Source organism: Suricata suricatta, chromosome 2 (genome assembly GCF_006229205.1).
Source record: "Suricata suricatta isolate VVHF042 chromosome 2, meerkat_22Aug2017_6uvM2_HiC, whole genome shotgun sequence".
Taxonomy (NCBI): Eukaryota; Metazoa; Chordata; class Mammalia; order Carnivora; family Herpestidae; genus Suricata; species Suricata suricatta.
In genome coordinates, this window is record NC_043701.1 from 14,628,945 (window position 1) to 14,646,475 (window position 17,531).

Below are 17,531 nucleotides of genomic sequence, written 5' to 3' on the forward strand. Positions count from 1 at the left end.
GTCTTCTGATCCAGGACAGGATGAGCTTCCAAAGCAAGGATCTCTTTTTTTCTAAAAAGCCTTATTTGTTTGGTTTTATGAGAATGAATAAGGTAGCTTGGTGAGCAAGTAAGAAGATGTTTTGTTTTGTTTTGTTTTAAGAAACTTTTTTTAAAGTCGTGTGGGCCTGGGTCAGGTATTTATAGCTTGTGGCATTGCAGATAAAGGCTTTCTAACTGGGTAATCAAAGAGGAAGAGACAGTTACACCCTCGCTGTGCACGCAGCTGGCCCAGCAAGTAACTGGTGGTGGGGAAGAAGCGTGCGCTGTGGTCATGGTCACCGTTTGGGGTTCTCAGTGCCTGCAGGTCCGCCTTGTGTCACACCCAACACCTCATGTAAAGGCTCCACCTCTTTGATAGTACAGTGGCGCTGCTTTCCAGATACTTTTCTTTTTATTATTTATTTAGAGAGACAGAGAGCAAGCAGGGGATGGGCAGAGAGAAAGACACAGACTTCGAAGCAGGCTTCAGGCTCTGAGCCGTCGGCACGGAGCCTGATGCAGGGCTTGAACCCACAAACTGTGAGTGAGATCACGCCCTGAGCCAGAGTCAGACCTTTAACCAACTGAGCCACCCCGGCTCCCCTCCAGATAATTATCATAGCACTAAGGGACTTGTCTGTGGTCCTGTCTCAGCAGATTTGCGCCAGTTCCGGCTGAAAAGCACATGGGTTTTTCTCCTGTAATACTCTGACAAGCCCGTTATCTGTTTGATAATCTTGTTTACGGCAGATGGTTTAAGACAGGCACCCTCATCTCAGGTCAGTTTACAGGCTAAGTCTTGAGGCAAGATAACATATGAACTCGGACCATTTCCAGAAGTTTCGAAATAAGTGCAGATAACATGTTTGATCTTGCTTGGGAGTTCTTAGCTCCAAAGCTCTTACACTCCTGAGTTCCTGGGACTTGTGGCCACCAGTCTGTGTAGCACTTGGAGCTTGGAACTGTAACCAAGACCTCTGAGCAGCACTTCCTGGCACCCCACGGCCCCCTTCACGGCCCCGTTCATGTTCACTTCTCCGCTTAGTGTCTCCTCTCTAGGGACTGGTGCTCTAGAGCAATCCTGCGTTAACCTCCTGTGCACGCACCCGTTTGTCCTCCGCTGCTAACCTGTTTGGGGGCCTGCGTGTGTTCTGTGTAGTTCTCCTGGGCGTCGTCGAGAAACAGCTCCAGAATGAAGTGTTTCAGGCTGAGATGGAACGCAAACTGGCCCAGCTGCTCAGCGAGGTGTCCACCCGGAGGCGGATGTGGAGAAGGGCCACTGTCGCCGCCGGGAACAGCGTCGTGCAGGTACTCTGAGAAGGCCGAGGGAAGGGGCAGGCAGGAGAGGGAGCTGTCTAAAAACACGCTGCATTTTCATGTAAATGGAAAGTACCGTGAGAAAATTCTAATTTAGACTGGTGGCTATATCGGGTAGCAGCGGAACGTGGTAGCATTTCAGTTCAACTAGAGTCTAGACACAGACCCCGTGGGGAGCACAGCAAAGGAATTGTGTCACTGGGTTGCCCTGCCATCAGGTGAACTTAGTTTTCAGAGTAGTTTTTTAATTACCAAAAATGTCCATTTTATGCAGTTATTATTAATAGCACCCTAGCTGTCAGTCATCCAGCTGGACGAGACCTTAAGCGATCCGAGAGGAGACTTTTGTGCCCCCTCTTCTAACACTTCATCCTTCCCGGCTCCTGTCAGCCGTGGTGGTTTCATATTACCCAGTGGTCTTCACTTTGTTTTTTTAATTGAAGTAACAGTGATAGATACCATTATATTAGTTTCAGGTGTGCAAGATAATGATTTGATATTTGCACATGCTCCAACGTGATATTTGCACAGCACCACAGTAAGTCTAGTTACCTGCCGTCTGTCACCATACATCTCAATTTGTAAACTAGCATAAAGGTTATGAGTGACAGAACCGGAAATGACCCGTTACGAAATGCACATGGTCACAGAGAGTCGGAGGTTCGGGCTGTAATTTATTCCCATCTCAATGTGAATTACATTATTTTTGGATTTTTTTTTTTCTCCTTTATCGACTGCTGACTTACAGAGCCAGCAGACTGGGATGTTTAGAGCCACAGTATTTGCAGAGACAGGGAAGCAGGGTGAGACCGGAAGTGCAGGGGTAGAGAGGTGGGTGGTTTGGAGGCATCAGAGAGGAAGGTGCACAGCGCGACCTGGCTGGGGGGCGGGGGGGTTGCCCTGAGCTGGCATCATTGTCTTGTGACCCTCTTAGCAAGGTTTCCCCATAAGCACTGTTCTTGATTCCCTTCCCCAGAGTGGCACCCCTGCTGGGTGTAGTAGAATATAGACATTAAAAACAAAGTTTTTAAAAATGTTTTATTTGTTTTTGAGAGAGAGAGAGAGATGGTGTGAGCAGGGGAGGATCAGAGAGAGAGGGAGACACAGAATTCAAAGACAGACCCCAGGCACTGAGCTGTCAGCACAGAGCCCGACGCAGGGTTCGAACCCATGAACTGTGAGATCATGATGACCTGAGCCAAAGTCAGACGCTCAACGACTGAGCCACCCAGGCGCCCCGTGACATTTTTAGAAGTAATAAAAAAAAATTGAAAGTGACACTAAATAAGCAGAAAACAAAGAAAAAACATGTAAAAGCCTTGCCTTATTTAGCAGCCCTAGCTTCATAGAGCTCAAGGTCTTGATCGAGGTTAATTTATGTACATAAAACAGTTGTAGAGCACTGTCTTAGACTCTGGGTCTGGAGTTCTGTTTTGTCCAGCAAGAGAGTAGACGCAGGATTAAAATGCAAGAGAGGCTAATGTCCGGGAGGAGACAAGAGCCCTGAGTAAGGGTCCTTGCTCTGTTTTTGTTAGGATCAGAAGGCTTACAGATGTGATGGGTGTGCACAAAGAGACAATGAAGCTGTGAACATTAACTCAGGGGTGTGGGGGGAAGGGAGTTTCAAAGATAGACGGTGTTAGGGCTTTGGGTCAGTACAAAACAAAATCCTGGTGCTGGGCAGATGATTGTTTACTGCAGGCATGAGGCCACTGTCTATCTTAGCTAGCCTAGGGGACAAGACGGACCGAGCATGCTACCGCAGGGTCAGCAAGGCACCTTTCTTTTGCTCCACTGTGGTCTATAACCATGTTTTCCTGTTTGCCTATTTTGGTCCTTCCTTCCTATGAAAACAGCTTTCTGGGATTGCACTGAATTGGGGGCCATGTCTGCCCTGAATACCTAATCTTGTTTACCTCATCGTGGATGCTTTGTATCCTGACGCTTCCTATTCCCATATGTTTTGTTAACCCATGGGTGCAAGCTTAGGGAATTCCTAAACTTACTCACCAAGAGCCCCACAAAGATGCGTAGTGAGGTGCTACCTTGTTGTGCAAGTTCCCTAAGGTAGGAGCGTGAGATTTGTGGGAGTCAGCCAAGCCGCCCCGGGCCGTGATGCCCCTGACGGATTACGTAGAGACCTGCCCTACATCTCTTCCCCCTAAGAGTGACCCAGTGTGAAGCTGTGTGGACGAGGATTCATGTACAGCAGTGCATGGACTCTCCAGAAAAATATCTGCCAAAGTGAAAGTATTCAAATAACCTGAATGTCCTTCCTCTGGAGAAGAGGAAATAAATTATAGTGAATCTTTTTATGTTGGAATGTTCCATAGCCATTTTCATTTTTTAAACATGACTGAGTGATATAGAGGAATGCTCAAGTGAAGAGAGACTACCAAAGAATGTATGTACTGTCATCCAAATATTAATATAAAACTGATATTATTATGGGAAAATAATAATGGCAATTTGCCAGAATGTCGGCAGTGATTTTCCTTGGTTGATTGCATTTCAGGTGATTTTCATTTTATTCTTTATACGCTTTGTGTGTTTTTCAAAATTTAGGCAGTGAGCATATAATTTGTAACATAAACGTGATTTGAATCTGAAAATAATTTAAAAAATGAAACTGAAAATGTGGCCCTAAATGCCAACTCCATTGTACTTTGGTGGTATGGAGTCCAGATATGGGTCTGCTAAGTTATCTAGAAAGTGCTAGAATTAGATTTTACTGATGGTTGCTTTCAGATTAGACAGGTTTATAGAATCTTTATTTTTTTATTTTTATTTTTTAAAAGGTTTATTTATTTTTGAGAAAGAGAGAGTACGAGCAGGGGAAGAGCAGAGTGAGGGAGACACAGAATCCAAAGCAGGTTCCACTGAGCTGTCAGCACAGAGCCCCATGCGGGGCTCCAACTCACGGAATGCGAGATCATGACCTGAGCAAAAATCAGTCGGTCAACCAACTGAGCCTCCCAGGCGTCCCATAGAGTCTTTAATTATATACCCAAGTATATGGGTACCTGGCTTCTACAAGAAAAAACCATTCCGAAATGCATCAGAACTTTTCAGTGTAATAAACAGGCACACAGGTAGATCTAATCTCCTTGCTTTTCAGTCACCCTTTGATAGTCTTCTAAAGGCTAGTAAGAAAGAATCACTGCAGCCCAGTTTGGGAAGGAGTACGTGGTTAGGGAATAGAAGTGGTCAGGGAATTCGTCTAGACATAGCAAACAAAGGGCAGGATAGATGAGCCCTTCTCAGGATGGAGAGGTATAAAGAACAGATTCTTCAGGGATGAGAGTTTGGACCTGCGTTGTTAAGGAGCTTTATAAATAACCTGAAAGAAGGCATTCTTAGTGAAATCATGAAACTGTTGATTTGCCAGAAGCTTCCAGGGGTGAAGGAGGAGCCCGGCAGCCGTGTCCAGAACACGGGGCAGTATTACAGTTCCGTACACATGGCTGGCAAAGTAGCAGCAACTACATTGCCAGTGGCAGGTGTAGATACCACACGTTCAAGTTGCCTGTACAAAGTAGAGGGCGTGGCCTCCTTGTTGCGATTTCCCCAGATCATCGGTCCTGCGGTTTGCTGGAGTCTGAAGAGGCAGCAAAATTGTTGCATATTATTAAGAGAAACAGCAACAAAATAGAAAGGTATGTTTATATAACACTGGTATAGGAGATACACAGGTTCTGAAGTCCTAATGTGAAAGGACCACCTGTAACACCTGACAGAGATCAATTTTGGGACAAATCAAAGTACGGTTTGACCTAGGAGATTGTAAATTCAGTGCACAGCTTTCTAGCTTGATTGAGAGATCCTCGATTTATGACACTGTATAGGTTTAACGTGTACAGTGTGATGATTTGATATGTGTATATACTGCAGAGTGATTCCCACAGTAGATTAGTTACCACATTTGTAACTCACATAGTTCCCTCTTGTGTATGTGGTGAGAATTTTGAAGACCTACACTCTGAGCAACTTTCAGGTATATAATACAGTGTTGTTAACTATGGTCACTATGCTGGGCAGTGGACCCTGAAGCTTACTCGTCTTATAGCTGAAACTTTGTGCCCTTTGTCCACCATTTCCCCCACCCCCTGCCCCTGTCTACCACCTACTGTCTATTCTGTGACTTTGGTGTTTTTAGATTCAATGTGTGAGATCATACAGTATTTGTCTTTCTCTGTCTGACTTATTTTGCCTTGCATAATGCCCTTGAGGTCTATCCATGTTGTTGCAAATGGGAGGACTTCCTTCTTTCTTATAACCGAATAATATTCTGTGTGTGTGTGTGTGTGTGTGTGTGTGTGTGTGTGTGTGTGTGTGTGTGAGAGAGAGAGAGAGAGAGAGAGAGAGAGAGAGAGAGAGAGAGAGAGAGAGAGAGGGAGAGAGAGAGAGAGAGAGAATCATATCACATCTTCTTTATCCATTCATCCAGAGACAGACACTTAGGTCTCTTCCATATCTTGGCCATTGTAAACAATGCTGCAGTGGGGCCCCTGGGTGGCTCAGTCGGCTGAGTGTCCGACTTCGGCTCAGGTCATCATCTCACAGTTCATAGGTTCAAGCCCACGTCCAGCTCTGTGCTGGCAGCTCGGAGCCTGGAGCCTGCTTCCGAGTCTGTTTGTCCCTGTCTCTCTCTGCCCCTCCCCTTCTCATGATCTGTCTCTCTCTGTCTCTCAAAAATAAAAAAAAATGTTAAAAATTAAAAAAAAATGCTGCAGTGAACAGGGGTATTCGGATATTTTTCAAGATTGTGGATTTCATTTCCTTTGGCGCTGTACCGAGAGAGCCTAGATCATATGGTAGTTCCATTTTAAGGTTTTTGAGGAGCCTCTATACTGTTTTTCACAATGCTGCACATTCCCACCAGCCATGCGTAGGGGCCCCTTTCCTCTGCTTTCTTACCAGCACTCATATATTGTCGTTTTGATAATAACCATTCTAGCAGCTGTGAGGTGATATTTGTGGATTTGATTTGCATTTCTCTGATGACTAGTGATGTTTTCATATAACTGTTGGCCATTTGTATATCTGTTTTGGAAAAATGTTTATTCAGATCTTATGCCTATTTTCAAATCAGGGAGGCTTTTGTTTTTTGTTTTCTGTTTTGCTTTTGCTACTGAATTATATGAGTTCCTTATATATTTGGATATTAATCACTTATGAAATATGATTTGTGTATAATTTCTCCCATTCTGTAGGTTACCTTTTCATTTTGTTGAATCTTTTTTTTTTTTTTTTTTTTGCTGTTCAGAAGCTTTTAAGTTTGATATAGCCTACTTGTTTATTTTTGCTTTGTAGCTTTGTCACTTGTGCTTTGAATGTTATATATCAAATCATTGCCAAGACCAGTGTCAAGGAACCTTACCCTTATGTTGTATTCTAGGAGTTTTATGGTTTCAGGTCTTACATTTAAATCTTTCCATTGGAGTTAATTTTTATGAGTGGTATAAGATAGGGACCCACTTTCATTCTTTTGGATGTGAATATATAGTTTTCCAACACCATTTATTGAAAAGACCATCTTTTCCCCATTGAGTATTCTTGGCTCCTTTATCACCAGAGTCCCCTGCGGTTCCATATGAATTTTAGGATTGTTTTTTCTATTTCTAAATGCCACTGGAATTTTGATGGCTACAGATGGCATCTATATATATGATTTTAGATAGTACGGACGTTTTAACAATATTTATCTTTCCATTTGTTTTGTGTCTTTAGTTTCTTTGATCAGCATCTTAAATTTTCAGTGTACAGATCTTTTTTTTTTTTTAATTTTTATTTTATTCTTGAGAGAAAACAAGGAGGGGAGGGGCATAGAGAGGATCCAAAGCAGGCTCTGTGCCGACAGCAGAAGAGCCTAATGCACTGCTTGAACTCATGAACCATGAGATCATGATCGGAGCCAAAGTGGGTGCTTCATCGACTGAGCCAGCCAGGCATCCCTCAGGTATAGATCTTCTAAATCCTTGATTGAGTTTATTCCTGAGTATTTTATTATTTTGATGCTGGTGTGGATGGGATTGTTTTATTTATTCCTTTTTCATATACTTTATTGTTAGTGTATAAAAACAACAAATTTGCATATATTAATTTGTATCCTATAACTTTACTGAATTCATTTATTTTAATTTTTTTGTGTGTGGAGTCTTTAGGGTTTTCTATATATAATATCATGTCATCTGTAATTAGTGGTAGATTTTACTTCTTCCTTGCTGATTTGGATGTCTTTTATTTCCTTTTCTTGCCTGATTGCACTGGCTAGGACTTTTAGTACCGTGTTGAATAGGAGTATGAGGGTAGGCACTCTTGTTTCTGATCTTATATGAAAAACTTTCGACCTTTTACCACTGAGTCTGGTAGCTGTGGGTTTGCCATATATGGCTTGTACTATGTGGAGATATGTTCCTTCTATACTTAATTTGTTGAGAGTTTTTATCATTAATGGATATTTTGTCAAATACTTTACCTGTATCTTTTGAGATGATCATATGATTTTTATCTTTCATTTATTTGTGATATCTGACACTTACTGATTTGCATAGTTGAACCATCCTTGTGTCTCAAGGATGAATCCCACTTGATCATGGTGCATGATCTTTTTTTTTTTTTTTTAATGTTTATTTACTTTTGAGAGAGAGAGAGAGAGAGCAAGCATGAAAGGAGCAGAGAGAGCGAGGGAGACACAGAATCTGAAGCAGGCTCTAGGCTCCGAGCTGTCAGCACAGAGCCTTATGTGGGGCTTGAACTCAAAAAAACATAAGATAATGACCTGAGGCAAAGTTGGTCTCTGAACTGACTGAGCCACTCAGGCGCCCCCGCGCATGATCTTTTTAATGTGCTATTGCATTTGAGTTGCTAGAAGTAAATTTTGTTGAGAATTTTTGTACCTAATTCATCAGAGATAGTGGCCTTTAGTTTCCTTTTCTTTCTTTCTTTCTTTCTTTTATTTTTGTAGTACCATTATTGGAGTTTGGTATCAGGGTAATATTAGTCTCATAAAATGAGTTTGGGAATGTTCTCCTTATTGTTTTGGAAAATTTTGAGAAGGATTAGCACTAATACTTCAAATGTTTGGTATAATTCATCAGTGAAACCATCTGGTCCTGGGCTTTTTTTGTGGGGAAGTATTTGATTCCTGAGTTGATCTTCTCAGTCCCTGGTCTGTTCACATTTTCTATTTCTTTGTGATTCTGTCTCAGTAGCTCATGTGTATTTATCCATTGCTTGTAGATTATCCAATTTGTTGGCATATAATTATTCGTGTTACTCTCGTATGATCCTTTGTATTTCTGTTATCTGTTGCAATGCCTCTTTTATTTATAACTTTCATTTGAGTCCTCTTTTTTCTTTGTTAGTCTAGCTGAAGATTTATCAGTTTTATCTTTTTAGAGCTCACTCTTAGTTTTGTAAAGTTTTCCTATTCCCTGTTTTATTTATTTCTTTTCTAAACTTCGTGCTTCCTCTCCACTAACTTTGGGCTTAAGTTGGTCTGTTTATCTTTTCTTTCCCTTTCCCTTTCCTTCTTTTTCCTAGTTCCTTGATGTGTAAAGTTAATTATTTTATTTGAGATCTTTCTTGTATGCATTTATAGCTATAAACTTTCCTCTTAATCTGCTTTTGCTATATCCCATGAGTTTTGGTACGTTGTGTTTCTTTCATTTGTCTCAATATATTTTTTAGGTTTCCCTTTTGATTTCTTCTTTGGTCTATTGGTGTTTTCAGGAGTGTGCTGTTGAATTTCCCTGTATTTGTGAAATTTCCAGCTTTTCTCCTATTATTGATTAGTTTCATACCATTGTGGTCAGAATAGATACTTGATATAATTTCTTGAATTTGTTGAGACTTGTTTTGTGGCCCAGCATATGGTGTACCTAGAATATGTTCCATGTGTGCTTGAGTAGAATGTGTATTCGGTACTGTTGATACTGGATGGAATGTTCTGTAAATGTCTGTTAGGTTCCTTTAGTCTATTGTGTTGCTCAGATCTGCTCTTTCCCTAGTGATTCTCTGTCTGGATGATCCATCCATCACTGAGAGTGGGATGTTAAAGAATTTATGAGATTTATGATCCTGAGAGGAGTGATTCTCCAGTGGAGGTGATTTTGCGGCCCCTGCCCTCTGCCCTGTCGGGTACATTTGGCAATGTCTGGTGACATTTTTGTTTCTTACAGCTAGTGTGGGAGGGGATGGTTGTTGGAACTGGATCTAGTGAGTGGAGGACAGTGATGCTGTTGAATATCCTGCAGTACGTGGGATCGCCCCCCATTGAACCAAAATGGCAACAGTGTCAAGACTGAGAAACCTTGCACTAAAAAAAGAGAAAATGCTGGTAAGACTCAAGATGAGATTGGATGGGGGCGCCTGGGTGGCTCAGTTGGTTAGGCGTCTGGCTTCGGCTCAGGTTCATGATCTCACTGTTCATGGGTTGGAGCCCCGCGCCGGGTCAGAGCCTGACGCTGCTTCGGATTCTGTGTCTCCCTCTCTCTCTGACCCTCGCCTGCTCATGCTGTCTCTCAAAAGTAAATAAAAAATAGTTAAAAAGGTTTTAAGAAAGGATGAGATTGGATAGAATCAGTAATAGTTTCTGAGAAGCAGGGATGTACCTAACTATTACAGTTCGTCTAGGGAGGACATTAGGGACCTCCTTGGATGTACTGGAGCTGGTTGGTAGCAATTCTCAATTTCCCGGACTTGGCAGGTTGTGTTCTCTGTCTCCAACTTGCCCCATGTCTCAGAGAGGACTTTGAGTAAGATGAAACACATTTGTTTCCATGCAGAGTAACTTTCATTTTAACCGTCCATCATCCCATCAGGAGAGCATCGTGGGGATTCTGGGATCCAGAATGGTGTAACGAGTATGGGGATTGGAATGAATCCTGAATAACACAGTCAAGATTGAGTGCCCTGAGAAAGGGCATCTGGAAACTCGAGCTTCGGCAATGCTAATGGTTTCTGTTATCTTTCAGATGGTAAATGTGTCACGGCTAGAGGGAGAGGACAATCCTGTGCAGCTCATCTACTTCGTGGAGGATCAAGACGGGGAAAGACTCAGTGCAGTCAAGTCTTCAGATCTGATTAACAAGATAGATATCCAGAGAGCAGCCATTATCTTGGGTTACCGAATTCAAGGTGCTGTTGCCCAACGTAAGTGCACGAGGCATAGACCCTATGTAGTGTCAGTGCCGTTCCGTGTCAAAAGCCAGTCTTTTTTTCTGACAGTGAAATCTCAATTTAAAGCATTCTTCTGGAGACAGAGTAGATTTCTGTCTTAAACTTTTATTACTTATCATGGGACACTCGTGTAAGATGTCAGTTGTTAAAATTCACTTGACAAGTCCTTCTTTCTTTCTTCTGTTGATTCAGCCGTCACTGCTGTTTTTCTTACCTGGCATTTTGTATCCCTAGTGTTAGAGTGGGTTTTTCCCAGCTTAAGTTCACTGTAATATTTTTTTCCCCTATTCCTGTACTATTTCTCTTTTAAAAATTCTGTCTCCTGTAAAATAACTTGCTTTCTCTGTACTTATTCCAAAATCTTGTCTGTCGTATTTAGAACGTTGGTGGGGACAGTTAGTCACACAGGAAGCTGGGAGGTGCCCTCTGCATTTATTGGCTTCCTTCTGAGTTTTTTAATACAAAGAAGTCCTTGATCCTTACCCTTTTCAGTGCTGTTTCTCTCCCTCCCCATCCTCACAGTACTGCACAATTTAGAAAGAGGTATTTTGATATTTCTGTATTATTGTTGGAAGATACTTGGCTCCTGCCCCCTGGCAGTGATTGCTCTCAGTGCCTTATTTTTCAACTCCCAGATTTTGGCCATTTAAAATGAAGGAGAAGGAAGGGCATGGAAGAGTGTATTTCTCTAAATGTTCCCTTATGAATCAGGCTGCTATTTTAATGTGGCTGCTTTTGCATTATGTGCCAGAGAGCAATCCTTGTAGGAGCTTGGTGATATTTGCTCCCAAGAGTAAGGGGACAAGTAAGTGTTCAGAAGTAATTGAGCATCAGAGAATATTAAAAGGGTCTTTCTAGAGAACACAGAGGAGGCAAAGACACTTTGGAAAAATGACAGCTTCAGAGTTATCCTTGATCATGGAAGATTCTTTGTGAACTCTGTACTTGTCCCTGGAAACTAAGCAGGATAAGGACACCGGGCACACTTCACAGATGATCATGGAGGGGAGTTTAAGCAAATAGCTGCTGGTGGTTTGTGCTTGTGTATTTCAGAGATGGTTGCACATGCGTGTGTTCTGTTTCAGAGCAGTGAGGAGAAAATTAGCAAAGCTCTTTCATTTCTTCATCTAGAACATTTTTATTTTATTTTATTTCATTTCATTTCATTTTATGAAAAAAAGCTTTAAGTGTATCTATCCATCCTGAGAGAGAGACCAAAAGAGTCAGAGGCAGAGAGAATCCCAAGCACGCTCTGTGTGCACAGCATTCCAGCTAAGCACTTCACCTTGAAAAAAGATTAAATGCAATAGGTTACGGGCACCTTTCCTGCTACTTCCATTTGCTCTTTGCACCTCTCTTTCCTCAGTTTCTTGCTAAAACCCACAGGGTAAGGATCCTGGGATTGGAAGCCTCAGCCAGTAGGCTGAGCCCCAAGGCAGCCGCAGACCCTGGTATCAGGGTCTCATTTCATGAAGCTGCACCTCCCCCAGGGTGTTCCCAGGTGACAGCTAAGAAGAGGACCCACTCATCCCAGCTCCTCGGTTTGATTCTGTCACCTTCCGTGTGGTCAGTTGTTTTCATGCAAAATGAGCCACATGTATAGACTGTATTCAGGCCAAATTTAAAAATAGGATTAACACCGTGTCCTTTTTTTCATTTCCAGCATAGTCTGTGCTCTCTCGTTTATGCTTTCCGCACACCACATGTGCTGCAGAGGGCTCGCTCCCTTCCCTGTCACTCTCTCAGGGCCCAAACCCACACTTAAGCCGGCACCAGGAGTGTTCTGGTTGTTACATCTTTGGGCAGAAACATTTTGATCCCATAGCACATGTTAGCTATTACAGGATATGAAAAGAGCGTAAAACTTAGCCCCTGCCCATGGAGACTGAAATGTATTTGAAGCGACAAGACCTAGAGTCATGACCATATTAATGAGTGGAGTAGTGCCATATATCAAGATGACATATTTATGTACTAAAATGCATTTTAAAATATAGGAAGGTACTGTTTGCAAGATCAAGGTAACCAGAATAAAATAACTTCGAAAGGGAGGAAACTGGTACTGTCATGGAGAGGTTTTTATAAAGTGATCACAACGGATGAGAAGGTTGGGCAGAGGGCAGCGGGGGACATTTGGGTTTGGGGACATCCGGTGATTGTGACCGGAACTTAAAGGGGAGCTGAGTCCTTTGAGAGGATGGAAGCAGAATGAAGCAGCCCAGGGCCCCGATCAGGAGGCGAGGTTCGGGAAAGGAGCTGGTGGAGGAAATGAGGTAGAGCGGTTGAAGCATACTCCTCCAGGGTCACATAAGATGGGGGCTGTGGCAGTGGTGGGGGCGCTCAGGAGGATGGGGAGTGGCAGATTTGGAGTAAGTACGTGGGATCTCATGTAATATAAAAATTGATATTTGGTACCTCAAATCTTGTTTTTTAGGGGTTTAAAGAGAGGTGAGGAAATGAAGGCGGTGCTCATAGATTACTTGTAGGGATTTCAGACTTTTAGTATGGAAGCATTCCTGCAGCGAGAATACGGTGGAGCTAGTAGAATGTCCTGGAAGTCAGGAGACCCGGAGTTAACCTAGCTCTGCCCTTGGATGAGCCGTGTTCTGTTAGACACGTCACCTGTGCCAGCGTAGACCCTAATGCATTGAGGATGTAACAGTCTATGTTGTGTTTGTTTACTGACTCATGTTTCTAGCCATCAGGAGGTCACAGCCTCCAACTACTTGTCTTGACCTGAAACGAGAAGGACTTTCCAAGCTCCTTGTAGAAGAAGGCGTGTCCCTACCCAGAAGGGCTGTCCAGTAAACGAATGCAGAAAAATTAGTGAATGACCTGTCCTCTGTGTCTGCAGCCTTGGACAGAGTGAAGAGGCCGTCCCCCGAGTCCCAGAGCAGTAACCTCTGGGTCATCGTTGGTGTGGTCATTCCAGTGCTCGTGGTGATGGTGATCGTCGTCATCCTCTACTGGAAACTGTGCCGCACGGACAAGTTGGACTTCCAGCCGGACACGGTGGCCAGCATCCAGCAGCGTCAGAAGGTAAGGGGCGTAACTGCCCAGCGGTCACGTAGACCATCTTACGGGCTGGGGTAGGCTGAGTTCAGGCTCTTGATACTGAAAGGCAGGAGAGGGAGCCAGGAGGGACATTTTTTGCCTTTGATGGTGGTATGGTGTCCCTTTGCCTTATATTTGCTTCCTGGAACCCCGATTCTTCTTAGTATTAAATATGTGCCAACAGATGAAGTTGTATCAGGTTTAGGAATGTTACAAGCTCCCAGGTCTACTGCGATTTTATTGATGAGATGATTAGTTTGAAGATCACGTCCATTTTTGTATGAGTTCTGACCTGTGTTATCCTGTAGCCCTGGATGTACTCAGAGAACATGAGCCAAGGGAGGTTTTCTCAGACCTGTATGTCTATTTCGTCCACACACGGCTCTGCGGGACAGTCCCCTTATTTCCCTCCACCACCTTGGAAGTCTGCTATCCACCTTGATCAAGATCACATAATCATTAAAAAATGATACTACATGCCTTAAACATTTTAAATATACAAGTGGGTCCATACCTGAAAGTCTTTCAATGTATTCTGAGTCTTTTTTTCTTTTATATTTTATTTTTTGGTTTTTATTTATTATGGTTTACTGAGAAGATTCTGTGTGGGTTTTCTTACAAGAAACAACACCTCTAATGCATTGGCTGCTGTTTCCAGGTCAGGGTTCTTTAGAGAAGAGCAAGCAACCTGAGTGCCAAATTCTGTAGAATTTTTTTTTTTTTTTTTTTTTTGCAATACCCACCCCAAGCCTGCCATCTTTTGGAGTTAACTCACCTACACTTAATTTGATACCAGTGGTTTTTTTTTTTTAAACATCTTTTTCATGTCATTCCAAAGCACTCAATTTAGGTTTTATAATAATAGCAATTCTCACATTTATGTTTGAATGGTTTCTGCAATATTTGTCTCATACCAGTTTCAGAGCAAAGACATTGACTCTTAGTAAGCAAGTCACTAGTTTTGGTTGATCTTTTATGAGCAAAAACATGCCAAGTACCCAAGAAGAAGTCAGTAGCTGCACACATCCAGCACAGCGTGTCAATTAGCCATTACCAAGGAAATGGAAAATGCTAGTCCTTCTCATGTGCTTACAAATGTCCACCCTCTATGGGTCTCACATTAAGAGGACTCATTTGACTCTAGAAGTTTGATTTAAAAAAGCAAGCAAGAGGCAGAACAAGAAGAAATAAAGGTTTGCCTGTTGACCTTTTAAATGTGTCTGTCTGGGTGTAAGAAATCCGGCCCGTTTCAAACCCATACCTGCTGAAAGAAAAAGTAGGTATTTTTTCTTATGAATTAACTAAAAAATGCAAAGTCATGACTAAGTTACGAGCTCATGATTATCAAATGTACTGAAAGCATTTGAGACTCTAGGGTTATATTTATCACCTGTCTTTATTTATTATTTATATCGTGCGCTAAGGGTGTTCTGTTGTTAGGCGAGGCAGTGACATGGAAAAAGTACTTGATGTGCTAAACCATTCATAGCATGAATTCATTGTACTAAGATCAACAGTAAGTTTGGAAAGGTTTTTGTTCTGGTGAAAGAGTATTGTTACAGAGAGATTTATGCAGGGGAGCTGGTTATGGATTCAGGTCTCTGACGTCCGTGTTGCCTCACATAAACCCTCCCCCTGAAAGCCCATCCATCATCTGTTCCTTCATTGACAGCATTGCTTGAGTTCAAAACAGGACATTCCTCGAGTTTTCTCCTTCTCCTACTTTTACTTCTGACATGTTTTCGTGCCCCCGACGTTGCTATAAATCACACGGACAGAGTTTCAAACAGAACCTCTGGCCCTTGGAGTTGCCCTTCACTGCCTGTTTGTAGGAGCCCCGAGGGAGTCGTGTCTTCTGACGCTGGAAGGGGGGCCACCGCCCCGTGACAGCTCAGAAGCATGGTCTTTGTTTTGCTGGCCCAGGAACCCACTAGATAGGTCTTGTCACGTGTTTATAATAGGAAAAGAATGATCTGTGTTTGGTTTAGAACCAAATATCTCTACCGCCGCTTCTTCTAGGACTTCCGTGGCAGTGATGAGGGGCCTCTAGCCCATCCCTTGGGGCGGTTTGAAAGGATGCTAGCTTCCCCTGTGACTTCAAGGGTTCTTTTTCCTCGTGGTGCTCACCCTGCCCCCCGATGCTGCTGCACTGCTACTCCCCCGGATCCTTGAGCACATCTCAGAGCTGCAAACATCTGGAAACAATAAACGTGCTGACCAAAAATCCACACCCACCACCCCTTGTAACGAGCAGGAAACCTCTTCAGATTGTCTGGGAGTAGATTCGCTTTGACACGGGATAAGAGGGAGAGGCCATCCTGTCACACTTGTGGAGACACGGTCCTTTTTTATTTCCATTAATTAAAAAAACCTAACCCACATCTTTCTTTTTATGTGTAGTCGCTTTAATCTGTAGCCCAAAGCCATCGCTTTTTTACTGGTATCAGAAAAACTGCAGCTTGGCCCCGCCTCCCCCATCAGGGTTCTGTTTGAAGACGCTAATGGCAGTGGCGAGATGCTGCTGACCCCACGGAGGCGTGTTCCTTCTGACGGGAGAGTCCCTGCTCTGTTGTTGGTGTGGGACCGCGGTTCCGGACCTGTGGCCGCGGCCGGCAGCCAGACGGGGCTGCTTCAGTCACTGCCTATCCGTTCAACAAACACCGAGCAGCTCTGAGCCAAGCAGGGCCAGGCTGGGTCACATGCCCAGATGACATGCAATCCCTGCCTTCGAGGCCTTTAGTAAGAGAGAAGGACAAGTGACCCAGATGCGGCCACACAGCTACGTAGGTCTGTCCAGGCTGCTGTGGAAGCAGGGAGGAGGGGCGGCCTGCTACCCCATCAGGCGTGGGCTGCCTCTGCCCTCCGGGAAGGGGCACTGCTGGGGCAGAAGCTCAGAATCGAGGAGATGAAGCCAGATGAAATGGGCTCAGGCGGAGGGAATGGTCTCTGTGTCACGAAGGACGAAGCAAAGGGCACAGCAAACACTGAGGGGACAGTAGGCCAGAGCCAGGCTGGGAGGGGATGTAGGACAAATCGGGGGTTGGCAGTGGTGCTGGAGGCAGTGGGGAGCCAGGATTTTCAGCAGGGAGAGCAGCTCGGACATACTCAGGCCTGGAATGGCCTCTTCGGAAGGCTGTGCGGACAGTCGATGGAAAAGAGGGGCTCCGTGGGCATGTCTTCCATCTCAGCCCAATCCTTCTCACCTCTGAGGCTGCTCTGATTCTCTGCAAGGACCCCGTAGCACCTGATGCGTGGGGCGTTCAGTTCCCCGCTGTCACTTGGCTGTGACTCGCCGTGGCCTGGGGGGCGGGAGAATCTTGGGGCTCTGTTCTGCCTCCGAGGCCACAGGGTGACGAGAGGCCCCAGGGCTGCAACAGAGACAGACAGCAGTAACATCGCCTTGTCTTCGCCTCCTGAATGGGAGCAGCATGGCGACCGTGGGGACTAGTCACAGATCACATCCCCCAGATAAGAAGTGCACGGACAGTGCTGCCGTCTGGGAGGTGCAGATTTTCATTCAGGCACATTTGGGGTGTGCTCCGCGGTCTCTGTTGTCATCTTAACTCCTTCCCAGGGGTTCGGGCTAACTGCAGAGCTGGGGGTGCGCTCCGTCCTGCTCCAGTGGTTGTATTGTATTTATGGCTCATGTGTTTTAAAATTCATCAGGCATCTCTCTTGCTCGTCGGCTGACCTGCTTTACCAGCCCGCTCTGACTCGTCGGCGACGTGTGCCAGCGGGGCGCGGACAATGGGGCCTGTCCCCTCTGTGACACACTGAAGAGAGACGGAACAAAAGAGAGCCATCTTTCTGCAGAAAAAGCAGGTCCTAAAGAGAAATACTGACGGCCCTAATTAATTGTGGCTCTTCTTTTATAAAATACTGGTTGAAGCTTATCCTGCACGGGAAAGCCGGAGACACGATACAGCCAGACTTCACTCGAGACTTTTTTTTTTTTTT

At 44.1% G+C, this 17,531-nt stretch overlaps 1 protein-coding gene across 1 annotated transcript in view; it reads left to right on the forward strand.

Moving 5' to 3' along the window:
- The window catches only part of KIAA1549 (KIAA1549 ortholog), an 85,512-nt gene that overhangs the window by 12,933 nt on the left and 55,048 nt on the right, over positions 1 to 17,531 (forward strand). The window contains exons 6-8 of the mRNA XM_029917923.1: positions 1,180 to 1,328; positions 10,316 to 10,493; positions 13,375 to 13,559. Coding sequence (XP_029773783.1) covers positions 1,180 to 1,328; positions 10,316 to 10,493; positions 13,375 to 13,559 — 512 coding nt within the window. The remainder of the gene's footprint in view (positions 1 to 1,179; positions 1,329 to 10,315; positions 10,494 to 13,374; positions 13,560 to 17,531) is intronic.